Source organism: Puntigrus tetrazona, chromosome 16 (assembly GCF_018831695.1).
Source record: "Puntigrus tetrazona isolate hp1 chromosome 16, ASM1883169v1, whole genome shotgun sequence".
NCBI lineage: Eukaryota > Metazoa > Chordata > Actinopteri > Cypriniformes > Cyprinidae > Puntigrus > Puntigrus tetrazona.
This window is the reverse complement of record NC_056714.1, coordinates 8,041,367-8,055,564: the sequence shown is the minus strand read 5'-3', so window position 1 is coordinate 8,055,564 and position 14,198 is coordinate 8,041,367. Positions and strand designations below refer to the sequence as shown.

The following is a 14,198-nucleotide window of genomic DNA, read 5'->3' as shown; positions in this document are numbered from 1 at the left end:
CAGGAACTTGCCAAACACAAGAAAAGCTGGAAAGCACTTGCTACTGGACTTGCTACCTAACATTAATAAGGAGAGAGAAAGATACAGATGGGAAAAGAACTCTTTAACACCTGTAATGTGACGTTACATAGGCTCCACAGCTCGGGTTGAGGGCACCAAAACATTCTCTTTGCCTGAGCGAGAAGGTCCTTCCTATACAGAATCCATCAAGTGGCTGCCAATAGCAGTTGTAGAGCCCAGATAACGATCACGGAATGCAATGCAAGCTTTCAGCAAATATTTAAGTGCCATTTGGAGCCACAGAGGAGGCGGTTGCCATCAGGGCCAGCATTGGAAGAGACCGCTCTACTTTGAATAATGCCGCGATCCCCTGAATACGATACACTGGCTGGGAGACAGGGAGCTCTTGGCTGAATTGATCCTCAGCCCAAGGCATTTTAAGTGACCGAGAAGCAGTCATGGCCTATGGTTAGGTGGATCTGTAACCCAGAGGTCACAGGTTCGTTTCAGACACTCCGAATGTGTATTGGTAAGTCCGCTCAGTACTCTGACTCTGACCCTGTTTTGTTTCCTAAGAGGAAGGAAATGGGAGAGCACAAGGGGTAGCGATACTTTCTCTAATGAGAACAGTCCATCCAAGTGAGTGCTGTTTCAGCGAAGAAGCAGCCCAGACTGCTTCAATAAGCTGGTTTTAAAAAAGAGAGAGAAAGTGTAACACCTTAATAGCAGTGTAAAATTTGACAGCAAATTTCAATTTAGTTTTAGTCACAGTCTTTTGACCAAGATGCCATTTAGTTTTAGTCATATTTTACTCGTCTGAATTGTTTTTAGTTTTAGTCGACTAAATATCATATGACAAATTTAGCCAGCTAAAAATCTGATCGGTTTAGTTACAGTGTAATGCATGTATTAAACATTTCCAAACTCACTATTTTTGACGTTAAGGTTTTATCTCATATACAAATGTATCCTATAATAGACTGATTTAACACAACATGTCATTATGATAACTACTTCTCATAAAGCACAAGAAGATGGTTTTCTTTTCAATTAAATACCAATGCTTGTATAGGCTAATTATGCATTCTTTATAACAACTTGTTTACCATTATTATTCATTATTTCAATCAGACATATATTTTAGAGTACTAAGTGATTCAGTCAAGAGCAGTGAGTAATTTAACTTTTGCTGCTTGATTAACATCCGGGACTTGGACAATAGCAACTGAATTAGGCTGCTATCCCTTTAAAATGGAATTCACGGATGCATTTTACTGATACGTGTTCTACCTACCGTTTACGTTCACTCAATACGGAATAGACTCGGTTGACAAAACGGACAGCTCTGCATCATTTTGTGTGTAGGCCCAATTCTCCGTTCATACACGATTCAGTGTCTGAGCTCAGAAACCGAGCTAATTTGAGCTCTCTCTTGAATCGTCAAATTCATTTACTTCCAGATATTTTAAGGTTTTATGAGACCTGCAGTACGTTTATGTTAGCTTATGTCCTGCAGGACAGATCAAAAGGCTATGATATGTTGGAATTTAGGTTACGAATCTATCCTCCGAACCGCCCAGCAGATTCGTTCTGAATGAATCTTATCCCGAATCATCCCTCCCTTTCGTCTCGTTTTTATCTCAATAGATTTTCGTCATAGTTTTTGTCAATTAAATGTAGTTTTCGTTCGTTATCGACTCGTTTTCGTCGGTGAAAACCTGTCCAACGAACTTAATCACTGCGTAATTCTCTGCTTTTATTTCTTTGAAAAGAATTAGAGTTCCAAACTTCCAGAAATAAACAATGGTAAATAACAATAATCAATAAATAAATACAAATATTTTTTATCATCTTTATTAGTTATTGTTTGGCTTGACATGTTAAATATATTCCAAACAGACCATTAAACCTGACTTTAATTATTAATTATTAATAATTATTTAATTACTGTGCTAGACTAACAAAAGATATTAAGACTTGTCACAGGCAGCTTGTTACTCATTGCTTATTTTATAATCATTCGGACAAAATCTTCTAAACTTCTACTAAATTATAAACACACACACACACGTTTTAATATATATTTTTCATAAATATATACACGAATGCGTGAACTTACAGATACATGATAAATATACACAAATATGTGAACAAAACTTTTATTTTGGATGCGATTAACCGTTTGACAGCACTAATATGCGCATGTACTTAATAGCAAACATTGAGATGCACGGTAAATAATTAGCGCGCTGAAATACAAGACAGACAATACAGCCAGATTCCACCAAATATTTAGTGTCCGGGCTCTGCTCACTTTAAATCCTGGCGTGACGTCATTTTACGCCACGGGAACTGCTTGGATCCCAAACAGTCCCACCTCCACTGGCTAGAGCTCTGATTGACAATAATGGCGACGCATTCGTCTTGAGTTGCACCTCAATGAAACATTTCTCAAGACCTCATTTTCACCTATTCTTTGATATTACCTACGCTTAAAGGTCGGCTTTGAGGATATCTTTCAGAAATAACCTCCGAATCTTTTTTCGCAAGGAAGTATTAAGTTCTGCTGGTGGAATTATTGGGAAAGCACTAACAAAGGTCTCCTCATCCGTGGCGATGTGGCTGCTGTTTACAGACCCGCGCGTGCATTTGTTTCGGGCATGAAGAACCGCGAATACTTCACCTACAGCCATTCATTCAGACGTTACACCGCCGTTTAGTAAAAACCGGGACGCTTTGCTGAAACTGGCTTAGTTGCGCTGGAAGCTTTTTGCAGGAGCTTTTCGCGGACGGCAGCTCGCGCAGATATTCTGAATCGCGTCACGCAAAGTTGGACCATCTGTTGAACGCACAGCAAAGTTCGCAAACCATTTTTACATCTCGCGATAAAACGACGGTTGTTTTTTCTAAATCGAGTTTTTCTGCTGTTTCGCTAACGCGGAATAAACGCTTACAACTTTGAGAAGGCTAGCTATAGCTGGTTAGCCATGACTTGCTAACTGGCCTTTGCTTAAAAAAAACAGCCGTTAGAAACTGAAATGTACCGATTGCCACATTTACCACAAAATTGTGTCCTAAATAAATAATTAAAACCTAAATTTGTTAACTCTTTCGCAAAAACGCCTTACACGTATACATTTATTTGTTCGCAACTTGTACAGTTAAGTACGTACTTCAGATTACTTCTGTCGTCGGTATATCATACAATTAATTGTATGACTTAAGAAAACTAGGTCATCTTTTTACTTGTCCAAACAGCTAAACCGCCCTCCTTCGCTTGCTGTTGACCCAGATGTAAGACAAGACGAGTCCGTTCATTTAAAACCTCACGTTTTCTGAGCTGTCTTGACGGCTCGCTAAAAGTTACTTTCGTTACAATATTTGCTCGTTAAATGACCACCGGTAGGAATAACAGAGTCATGATGGAAGGAGTTGGTGCTCGAGTTATCCGCGGGCCTGACTGGAAGTGGGGTAAACAGGACGGTGGAGAAGGGCACGTCGGCACCGTCAGGAGTTTTGAAAGCCCGGAGGAAGTGGTGGTGGTGTGGGATAACGGCACCGCCGCAAATTACCGCTGCTCCGGAGCTTATGATGTGAGGATTTTAGACAGTGCTCCCACAGGTGAGACTCACAGTATAACATCAGTGCATCTCTCACCTGATCTAAACGAGGCTGATGAAATTTCAGGTCATGAAAGTTTACTATATCCGTGTATGCGGCCCTGGACTACAAAAGCAGTCGTACAGGTCAATGCTTCAAAATTGAGATTTGTATATCACCTGAACGCTGATAAATAAGCTTTTTATTGATGCATAGTTTGTTAGGATAGGGCGATGTTTGGATGATGTCTGGAATCTAAAGGTGACAAAAAAAAGAGACAATCGCCTTTAAGGTAGTTCTTAGCAGTGCATATTACGAATCAAAAATGATGATTTTTGGCATAAGAGAAATCAATCATTTTGACCCATACAATGTATAATATATGGGTATAATATAAGTATGTACCCATACTGCTTATTACTGGTTTTGTGGTCCTGGGTCACACATGTGTGAGCATGTCCATATATTTATGTATCTATCTGTCTATGCCGCCCTACGTGAACTAATACAGCTCTTCTTAATAACATCATGAGGATGCCACAGCTATAGAAAGCATTAATATTACACAGAAATGCCGTGTAACAGAGCACTGCATCTTAGACAGGTATCTCATTTAACAATATAAATCTACAAAGTTGCTGCAGCTGTGCACATCATCTCCATCCGAGTCATTGTCTTACAAAATGACACGCATACAGTCCGCCCGATATGCTTACTAACATTTAATTATACAAACGTATTTATGCCTTACAGATAACATTTGGTATAAAACAAATTAGGTGATTACATGCGTTTTAAACTTGACCTAACACTTTAACCAACTTATACTACTTTCCGTTTTCACAAGTCCCCGCCTGGTCTGCCCTCACGCTTCGGGAGGAAAACACTAGTTAGAGCAGCTTTACAGGGAAACAAGCCAGAAAGATTAAAATAATTCATAAAACGGTGAAGAAAAATGCAATGGTGTGTATTTTAACAACCGATACAACTCTCATCTTTAGTATTTAGATTTACAGAAGTTGAATATTATTCAGAATTCACTGAAAATCTACAATTTTGCAAGTCTACAACACACAAAACTTAAGAAACAATAATAATACTGTGAAAACAAACATGTATATAATATCGTAAGCCTGCTAGGTCGCCCTGGGTCTGCCAACTCAAAATCTGATTAATTAATCCAATGTTTTCACTGCTATTTATTTTAAGATACAGACGCCTTTGCTGTTGATTCTGAAGGCCTTAGGCAGATTTCTCTGACCCTGGCAACACGATTGCTGAAATATGATTGGATAAACATACGTTGCTGGAAGCAGCGCAACCAAGAGAAAAACTATGAAATTAAGAGAATAGATTATTTGAGATCATTTAATGGAAAAAATAAAGTCATGATGGACAACGTTATAATGTTTAGGCAAGCAGAGAAGGTTTTGCTGGCCCTGATGGGATATATATATATATATATATATATATATATATATATATATATATATATATATATATATATATATATATATATATATATAGATATATATGTGAGAGAGAGAGCAAACTTTAGTTGAAGCAATGCAGGTGGATGTCAATTCTTGTGTTCAGTAATTGTAATTACCATGTTATAGGAATCAAGCATGATGGCACCATGTGTGACACCTGTCGGCAGCAGCCCATCATTGGGATCCGATGGAAATGTGCGGAGTGCACCAACTACGACCTCTGCACCACCTGTTACCATGGTGATAAGCACCACCTGCGCCACAGGTTCTACCGTATCACCACTCCCGGAAGTGAGAGGTGAGTTTTCCTCCCTATGGTCTCCTTGGCATTATTCCCTCTCAAGGTAGTTCTCTGGCTAGTTTCAGACCCATCATGCAACACATCCTACAGTTGCCTGGCGACAGGTAGACCACTCCTCCACTGCCTGGAGTTCAGTGGGAATACCGGCCTTTAATAGTACAACTGTTTGTCAACTTAGTTAACATTATTGTAAAAAAAACTTTTATGGCAGAGAGGCTAGTGAATGTTATTTCAGTCTTTTTGTTCCTGAACCAAGCGAGCAATCTTGAGTAATGCAAGCTTTGGATGACACTCTGCAGTAGACAACATGAGCAAATTAACTTGGAAATTTTGAATAATCATCCAGAAGCAAAATATCACAGTTTGCTCCAATAAATAGAATGGTAAAATGCAGTGTGGTGGATGTTTATAGAAAGGGGAATAATAGTTTAAAATAGTGTCTGTCAACTTTTGACGTCGACACTGTTTATCATTTTCTTTATTAAATACAGAGATTATATATATATATATATATATATATATATATATATATATATATATATATATATACAATTTTATTTAAAGACCTAACATCAATTACACATTTTCCTTGCTGTCGGTTATTTTAAAATTTGTTTTTATTTGTCTATATTTATTACATTTTTACTGCCTGGCCTTAATTTGGGTAGGTCTTTCCTGGTAATTGTCTTGTCTCAACTTTATATTTAGTTTCAAAATAACTACCTGATACAAAAATGTGCGTTGTGTTGTGCGATGCTACATCAGCAAGTTTGTGACAGTGGTTTGTTTTGCAACATAGTTAAAAAGTTCAGCTTTTCAAAACGCAATGGGCAATGCAGGTGAATGTAAGGTCATCTGTGCTGTTCTGAATATTGGCTTTTCTGTGGTCATAATATAAAATTGCCTTTTTGTTTTACCCAAGTATATGCAAAGATGACTCGATGTACTTTAAGTTGTCTATAGACTGAAAGTGTGCCATGATCATAAAACAGGAAATATGTGCTCTTCTATTTCTTAGTAGGATCTGTGGTGTGAGTCCGACCATAATATATTAAACATGCTCACTAGTTGCCAGATATGTTTTTGTATACTCTTATAACACATATGTGAATCTGTAATACAGCCGGTCTTATTTGCCTAGTAAACTTTCCTGCATAGAATATGCTGTATTTAGAGTTGCATTCTATTTATTTCTTTTTTTATTTTATTTTTATACTGGCTTGAGTTACGTCTCCTTCACTGTCTCCATATGGTAAGGCTATTAAGAAGTCTAGCAGTTGTTTAGACGTCTCTCGTGGCAGCCACCCATAACTGCCCTCAACATGAGCTCAAAGAAACAATAGGTCAGCTCAACAGCTGGTCTCCTTTCAACTAAGTGTGACTCCATTTCCCTAGCGAGAATGGTTAGTGAAGTACAACACACAAAGACATTGATGGAGCCAGGCCTTTTTCGCTGAGCGTTTCCCTTGACAGCTGCTGTCTCCTGCTGTGGTTTCCAGCTGCTTTGGGGTACACGCAATCATTTTATGCACAATTCTTTTATTTTTATTTGTTTGCAACTCTTTTTGGCAGCCCGCATAACCTAAATGTGTTTCGGAAATTGCTTGTATTGGGATGAGCAGTTAGTTAGGGGCGCACAGAGAGGAAAAATGAACACGCGTCAGCAAAGCTGGAGGATCAGAAACTGTCTGCTGTGTTTCAGCATGGGTCAGCTTCCAGATAGGAGACAAGCTTCTCCTCTAGAAGCAAACAGTAAGCGATTTAAAAAATGATCCAGGATTATGATCCTTTTTATTCTGATCTAAACAATAGAAATTATGACAAGCCTACGGTGGGATCTTTTCTCTCAGCTAGAGCATTTCAGGGGCATTTCAAGTTACTTCTCCACCAATGATATTTAGCTGCAACTTTCTTTTTGAATAGCTTATGCTTTTATATTCCAAAGCATGTCATCTGCAATTACTTTTGGACTTGTAACATGCTTTTATGCGTTCGCACAGGGTTCTTTTGGAATCTCGACGCAAGTCAAAGAAGATCACCGCCCGGGGCATCTTTGCAGGAGGACGGGTGGTGCGGGGAGTGGATTGGCAGTGGGAAGATCAGGATGGCGGGAATGGAAGAAGAGGGAAGGTAATGCCTCAACATGTTTGGTTATGTTTGCTTTTCTTTACTCATCATTTATTAGATGGCGGAAAAAATCACGTAGATGCAGCTGTGTTATGCTCTTTCATGTTCACGGAAGGAAAATTTGTTGGCGTGTTAACCTTTTTTTTGTGTTCAGAATGTACATAATAACCATGAATTCATTTTACAAACCGTGTTTTTGTCTTGTCCTGAATATCTACGGTACACCTGTAATAAGTGTTTATATTTGGACTGTTTAGACCGGTTTAGGTAGGTACTGCTTCAAAGTAGCCTAGTACCTGCATTAGTCGTCAGAGACATAAACAGAGAGAAGTAGATCCAGCTACATTGTTCTTCCACAAGACACACACCGTTCTGTTTATTAACCGCTAGAGCATTAAAAGTTATGGACTGCAGCTTCAACTTACATCATGCAACATAAGTAGTCCATCTTACTTAACTTAACAAGTGCTGTGAAACAAAGTTGCAGAACTGCACGGAAAGTTTTCTTGTGACCATATTATATACAAACTGTTCAAAAATATCATTTAAAAATAGGGTTTACTCTACAATTGCAAAGGCTGCCGGGTCGATTCCAGTTTTTACACTTTTAATGCAGAGCCTCAGGTATGCAAAATTCAAATCAATTAAAATGAGTTGCCAGTTATTGGCACACTTCTTGTGCAGTTTAAAAGGTGTTTGCCCTACCTATAGTCCCTGCCTGAATAGTCTAGATGTCTATTCAGATGTCTTTTCACATGTATTGTATTCTAGTGTAGTATTAGGCTAATCGCTGTTCACATTTAGCCTTTAGCCAAATAGATTTATTCAGCATCTATTACTGAAGAAAAAGAAATCACCGCTTCTCTTTTATTTGTTGACTTGCTCTCAAAACCAAATAAGAAACTGCATTTTTAAAATATACTTAAACATTGTCATACTAAGAGACTTTGTATACTTTAAGGCAGTTGGCTGCTCTCTGATATTTCCCATAAGTTCAACACCAGTATTTTTAATGCCATGATTTGAGGGAAGAGAGATGCCAAAGGTTACTGTACAAGTCAACTATTCATTTGGTCTTTGTATTATCTGATATTTCAGGCCACTCCAGTTAAGTGCATTGAAAGAGTGCTTTCAAGCGCACTACTTTCAGAGAGAGTGCCTACTTCAACCTAAACGTTGAGTTCGACCGCTAAATTCACCAATCGTAATTAAAGCAGCATTCTGCCACTCCGACTGACATGTTGATTGGAGTGTCTGGTGGTTGAAAACATACAATCTCCTGCGACTCTCAGTACGCTTGCTGCATGTTCACTGTTTTTACCTTTACAAATTGCTAATCTTGTTTAGCGTGTGACTAAAAGTACGTATGGTACATTGTTGTAGAGTAAATCTTAACATGTTTGACACTGGATTATTAACACAGTTGACCTCCGACTTTTTGTTACTGTTTGAAGCTGAAATCTTGAAATTGGCTTGAAATGAAAACTCACTTTTAATTAAGCTGAATTCATTTTCTTGGTATTTCTGCTTTTTTTTTTGCAAAAAGACGTTAATTACAGTTTTCATAATACTACGTTTTAGCCTCATACAAGGTTTTTTGGGAAGTCCGTGGTCCCTAAACTCTTGAGCCTTTGAATATTGTGTTTGTTAGCTTAACCGTTAAGTGCTTTAGTTATGTGACCTAAAGTGAAAGACTTTCATTAAGTCTTCAAATTTCTCGTCTTGTCTGGATCACTTCCTTTTCTCATTGCCCTCCCCTCACCATCCTTCTGTGTTTCAGGTGACGGAGATCCAGGACTGGAGTGCTGCCAGCCCCCACAGCGCAGCCTACGTCCTCTGGGACAATGGGGCCAAGAACCTCTACCGAGTGGGATTCGAGGGCATGGTGAGCCACCCCCATCACTATACACATGCACAAAAGACTGCAGTTAACTGGCCTTTGTGTTGCTACCCACCCCCCTTCTACACGCACTGCACCACACACAGACTAGTCATCCCATAAGCTGGCCTTCTTTATAAGAGCCATGTGCGGGGCAGCCATTGTGAGGGGCAGCTGGATGAGCTATCTGCATGATAAAAGAAATCTGTTCCCTTTCTGTCTCTTCACAAGAGAGCGAGATTCGACATGAAGACCAAAGGCAAAGAGAGCAAAGGGGGTGTGGTCTGCAGAAAGCGTGCCTCAGTTATCGAAGTGCTAGGATGCCCATTCATTGGCTGTTTGACTCTCTGCGACGTCTGAATTTTAGCCAATCATTTTGTGGTTGGGCAAGGCTTTTGTCTGTGATTGCAATATATCCGGAGGGTGTGCGCAGCCATCTGCCACTGGAATTATTAATTAGATTTGGATAAAGAGGAAATGCAGACAACTGTATCGGAGACCGTCATAACGTTTTGTGGTTTAGTAATTAAAAACATTTTTTTTAACAAATCTGTTATAATTGATTGTCTCTCTTTCTTTTAGTCTGATTTGAAGTGTGTGCAAGATGCCAAAGGAGGCACTTTTTACAGAGACCACTGTCCAGTGTTGGGTAAGCTTTCCAGTAGGCTTGTAATATTTAACATGACTATATTTGAGTTTGAAAGGGGTTTAAGCCTCGTAGGTCAAGTGAAGTGTTCTATTGCATCTTATTTGTATGAGTGTATGGTATGAGATGCCTCCACTAGGTGTCAGCACTAGATAGCATGGTGAGGATACACTTCAAATATGCATAGCTACAGTGATGCATTCCTGTTTAAAAGCTCTTTTGGCCCCAGTCCATAATTGACTCTTTGCTATTCAAGCCAATATCGTTAGGTTCTGTACAAGAATGGTCAGCTTAAATTAATTACTATTGAAAACTCGAGAAGTAATCCCACAAAATGTCTCGTGCTTTAAAATTGACAGAGTTCCCTATGCAGTGCTTACCGTTCCATGCTTACTGAGCAAGGGTTAATTGTTGAAGTAACAATAAGCATTTGAAATGCACCATGCAAAGCTTAAGTCAAGCATAATAAGTTGGTATATGAATATAAATACACATATGATAGATTTATATTTAAGTTTTTTTTTAAGTACACACATTGGTTCATAGTATGTACAGCTCTAATGTTTGTGTGACTATACTCATGTAACACTGAATGGTATAAGTACGAATGTTTTGGTAAAGTGTTATACTTTAAGTAATTATTAAGTATATAATCTAAGTAATTGCTCTATTACACCGCAGCAGCCAGTAAGACTTTACATCTAAACTGTGGCTGATATCCAGAATGTCACATTTTATTTTAAGTAAACAATTTAGTTTGTCATTCTGTTACTGTCTATATCACTTCAATTTTTAACTTGCGACTCTGTAGGTGAGCAGAATGGAAACAGGAACCCAGGAGGGCTGCAGATTGGAGACTTGGTCAACATCGATTTGGACCTGGAGATCGTTCAGTCGCTGCAACATGGTCACGGAGGCTGGACTGATGGCATGTTTGAAACGCTCACCACCACAGGCACCGTCTGCGGCATTGATGAAGACCATGACATTGTCGTGCAGTATCCCAGTGGAAACAGGTCAGTCACTCTTTCTGTATTATCATGAATATTTTTTTGGCTTCGTTTCACAATTGACAAATCATAAAAATGTATATTCTTAATGTTGATTAACAGAATGTACGTTAAAATCTCAATATAGAAGGTCTACAAATCCAAATGAAGCTGTGTTTGTGAATAGGCAAATAAGTGTATCAAGACCTAAATAACAATAACAATAACAATAATAACACTGACATTTAAAATGATATATAGGAAATATAACAATTTAACTACTGTTGAAGGCCTGTGACTTCAACTTTGTGTTGAAATGAACGCACTTTTTTTTTTTCTGTGTTCTAGGTGGACATTTAACCCAGCGGTGCTCACAAAGGCAAACGTTGTACGTAGTGGAGAGGTGGCGGCTGGTGCTGAGGGAGGCAGTTCTCAGTTCATGGTGGGAGACTTGGTCCAGATCTGCTATGACATTGACCGCATCAAACTACTCCAGAGAGGACATGGAGAGTGGGCTGAAGCTATGCTGCCAGTGAGCATCACCTACCTCTTCCTTAAAGGGACAGTTCACCCAAAATTGACAATTCTGTTGTCATTTACTTACCCTCATGTCATAGATATGTGGTTTATTAATTTATTCACGTTACCTTTTAGATATTCATAGCCATTCTACTAACTATAAGCAACTCCTTAGCAACTAATGCTGATTAATTTGCAACTACATTCGTATTAGTAGATTGTTAGTATAATATCTGCTCGGCACCATCAAAATCGTGTTAGCATATATTAAGCAGACAGTCTGCTAATACTTTTAATGACTGCTAGTTGACACATACATGCATACGTAGTTTCTAAGTTGCTACTTAGTACATTTTAGACATAATAATATCAAAGTAGTGTTACCAAAATATCTTTTAAGACTGTTGTGTAGAAGAAAGTAATACAGAAATCAGAAAATGTGGCAATATTTAAAGTAACACCCCACTAGCCCCTTCAGTTGAAGCTTTGCATTGAATGATTAGACCAGTAGCATCTCACAAAAGAAATTGACCAAAGAGTTTTGAAATTTTTCACATTTAAACCTCTTCTGTAGAAGAGTTGTTTTTTAGGCCAGTTTTTTAGGAGCTATACTTCCATTCTGGCATAATAATCAAGGAACTTTGTTGCCGTACCAGGCTCAATCATATTATGTAGCACCTGAAAATAGTTCCCAGCAGGCCAAACTCTGAATTTGTTACTTTATAATATAGTGTAATGGATATATCTAATAAAAAATATACGTTTTTTCCATACTAAGACATCTGGCTCTAGTCTGCACAAGAAAATCTAGAGACTAATCAACAGCTTTTTCAGTTGTTTCGATATGCAGGAGTGACTTTTACATTTTTAGCTAAAAGACATTTACATTTTTTTTCGTTTCAAATAAAACAACCAATAAGCAACCACGGGCATTGATGAGACCTCATCTTTGTAATAAAGACTCTGTGCTTGAGTTTAAAGAGGCTGATGAGGATTCCCTTGCAGCTACTGGCAACCTACTACCAATAGCACAGTTGTTTTATTTTATCTACAGGCTGTTTCAAGCAGCTCTGCCTCCTAAAGCGGTGGATGAGATGCTAAAAGAAGCACTGAGCCTGTGTGATTGCTTTATATTTCTGGGATCTCCCTCTTTTTGATATCCTCGATGGACAAATCTTAACAGAATTCCAATAGCTTCAGTTATGAGCAATATAGATGAGATATGGTCCTGCAAGTCTAGAAGCCTTTGGGTATTCTCTTTTTAAATGAGCCAATCTCACTTTTAAAAGCCAGACCTTACACTTATTGATTTTCTTCTCTGACCACCATCTCTCTCGACATCTCTCTCTGCCTCCACAGTACTTAGGATGTTGCTCTCACAGGGGTGTTTGTACCTGTGTGTAATGTGCAGTTTGCACACAAAATGTCTAGCATTCCAGCAGTTTCAAGGCTTAGAGCCTAGAAAGGAAAATGGCATAAATGCAATAGAACTTTTAGGACAGTCACACACTCATATACCCATGTTTTTTCTTGTGCAGACCCTTGGGAAGGTGGGAAGAGTGCAACAGATTTATTCTGACAGTGACCTCAAAGTCGAGGTTTGTGGGACATCCTGGACATACAATCCAGCGGCTGTCACTAAAGTTGCTCCTGCTGGATCTGCTGTTACTAACGCTTCTGGAGGTAATACACACACACTTGCACTGGCATATGTGGTTTATGGGAATAGTGGGATAGTTTATATACTGTACATCCCATATTTAAGCATTGTATTTATAGTTTTGGACTTCTAAAATGTAAAAATGTATTTGAACACTATGGTCGTGCATATGGACATTTTAACCAATATTGTAAAAATGACTTATTTTGGGGTGATTTGTGAAGATTTCTCTGCCTCTGATTTTAATTATATATTGTGGCATTAATTGATTTGCCCGAATGAGAAAAATCAATCCATTTCTCATCAGTCATTGTGTACTCTGTGCGACACTATAGCAGTGTTGACAGAGAGTCCTTCTATGCCTACAGAGCGCCTGTCTCAGCTCCTCAAGAAGCTTTTTGAGACGCAGGAGTCTGGAGACATTAATGAAGAGCTGGTGAAGGCCGCGGCCAATGGTGACCTAGCCAAAGTAGAGGACATCCTGAAGAGACCCGATGTGGACGTAAGAATTCTATCCTAACAAACACGCACACGAGAACTTATTATTCAGCATAAATGGCTATTTATTTGCTGTCGGTATGTGTGAAATATTTTCCATTTAACACAGTTAAACTCACCAAATTAGAGTTATAGATGTAAAAGCCCTTGTTACAAGACACTGTAATCTGATTCAATCTGATCAAATAGGTAGCAGTTCTTACATTCAAGAGAGTGCAAGTTAGAAAGAAGAAACTTACGCAAGTAGTACTTTGATCAAGTAACGTACTGGTTCTAATTTGGAGCAAGACCACTTTGAACTGCTGCACCTTTGGTTAAAACTGGAATCTCACAGATCAGATCAAACGCACAATCAAAGAATGATGGCTGCTCTTATATGTATGAGACTTCCTTTCCTCTTTTTTTTTTTAACTCCTGTGAGTCTGAAACACTCAGTTTATGGAATATGGAACTGTTTCAGTCTAGATTCTAACATTCTGAAAGTAT

The 14,198-nt window shown here is 38.6% G+C and overlaps 1 protein-coding gene across 6 annotated transcripts in view; it reads left to right on the top strand.

Moving 5' to 3' along the window:
• Positions 1–2,379: 2,379 nt before the first annotated feature.
• mib1 (MIB E3 ubiquitin protein ligase 1) overlaps positions 2,380–14,198 on the top strand; it is a 47,468-nt gene continuing 35,649 nt past the window's right edge. For 4 of the 6 annotated variants that reach the window (XM_043260656.1, XM_043260654.1, XM_043260651.1 and 1 more), the window contains exons 1-9: positions 2,380–3,621; positions 5,220–5,391; positions 7,395–7,524; positions 9,302–9,406; positions 9,983–10,049; positions 10,858–11,062; positions 11,384–11,567; positions 13,093–13,237; positions 13,550–13,716. In XM_043260656.1, the coding sequence (XP_043116591.1) occupies positions 3,393–3,621; positions 5,220–5,391; positions 7,395–7,524; positions 9,302–9,406; positions 9,983–10,049; positions 10,858–11,062; positions 11,384–11,567; positions 13,093–13,237; positions 13,550–13,716 (1,404 nt within the window). In that variant the 5' untranslated portion in view covers positions 2,380–3,392. The remainder of the gene's footprint in view (positions 3,622–5,219; positions 5,392–7,394; positions 7,525–9,301; positions 9,407–9,982; positions 10,050–10,857; positions 11,063–11,383; positions 11,568–13,092; positions 13,238–13,549; positions 13,717–14,198) is intronic. The other 2 variants (XM_043260655.1, XM_043260652.1) reach the window with 1 other exon arrangement.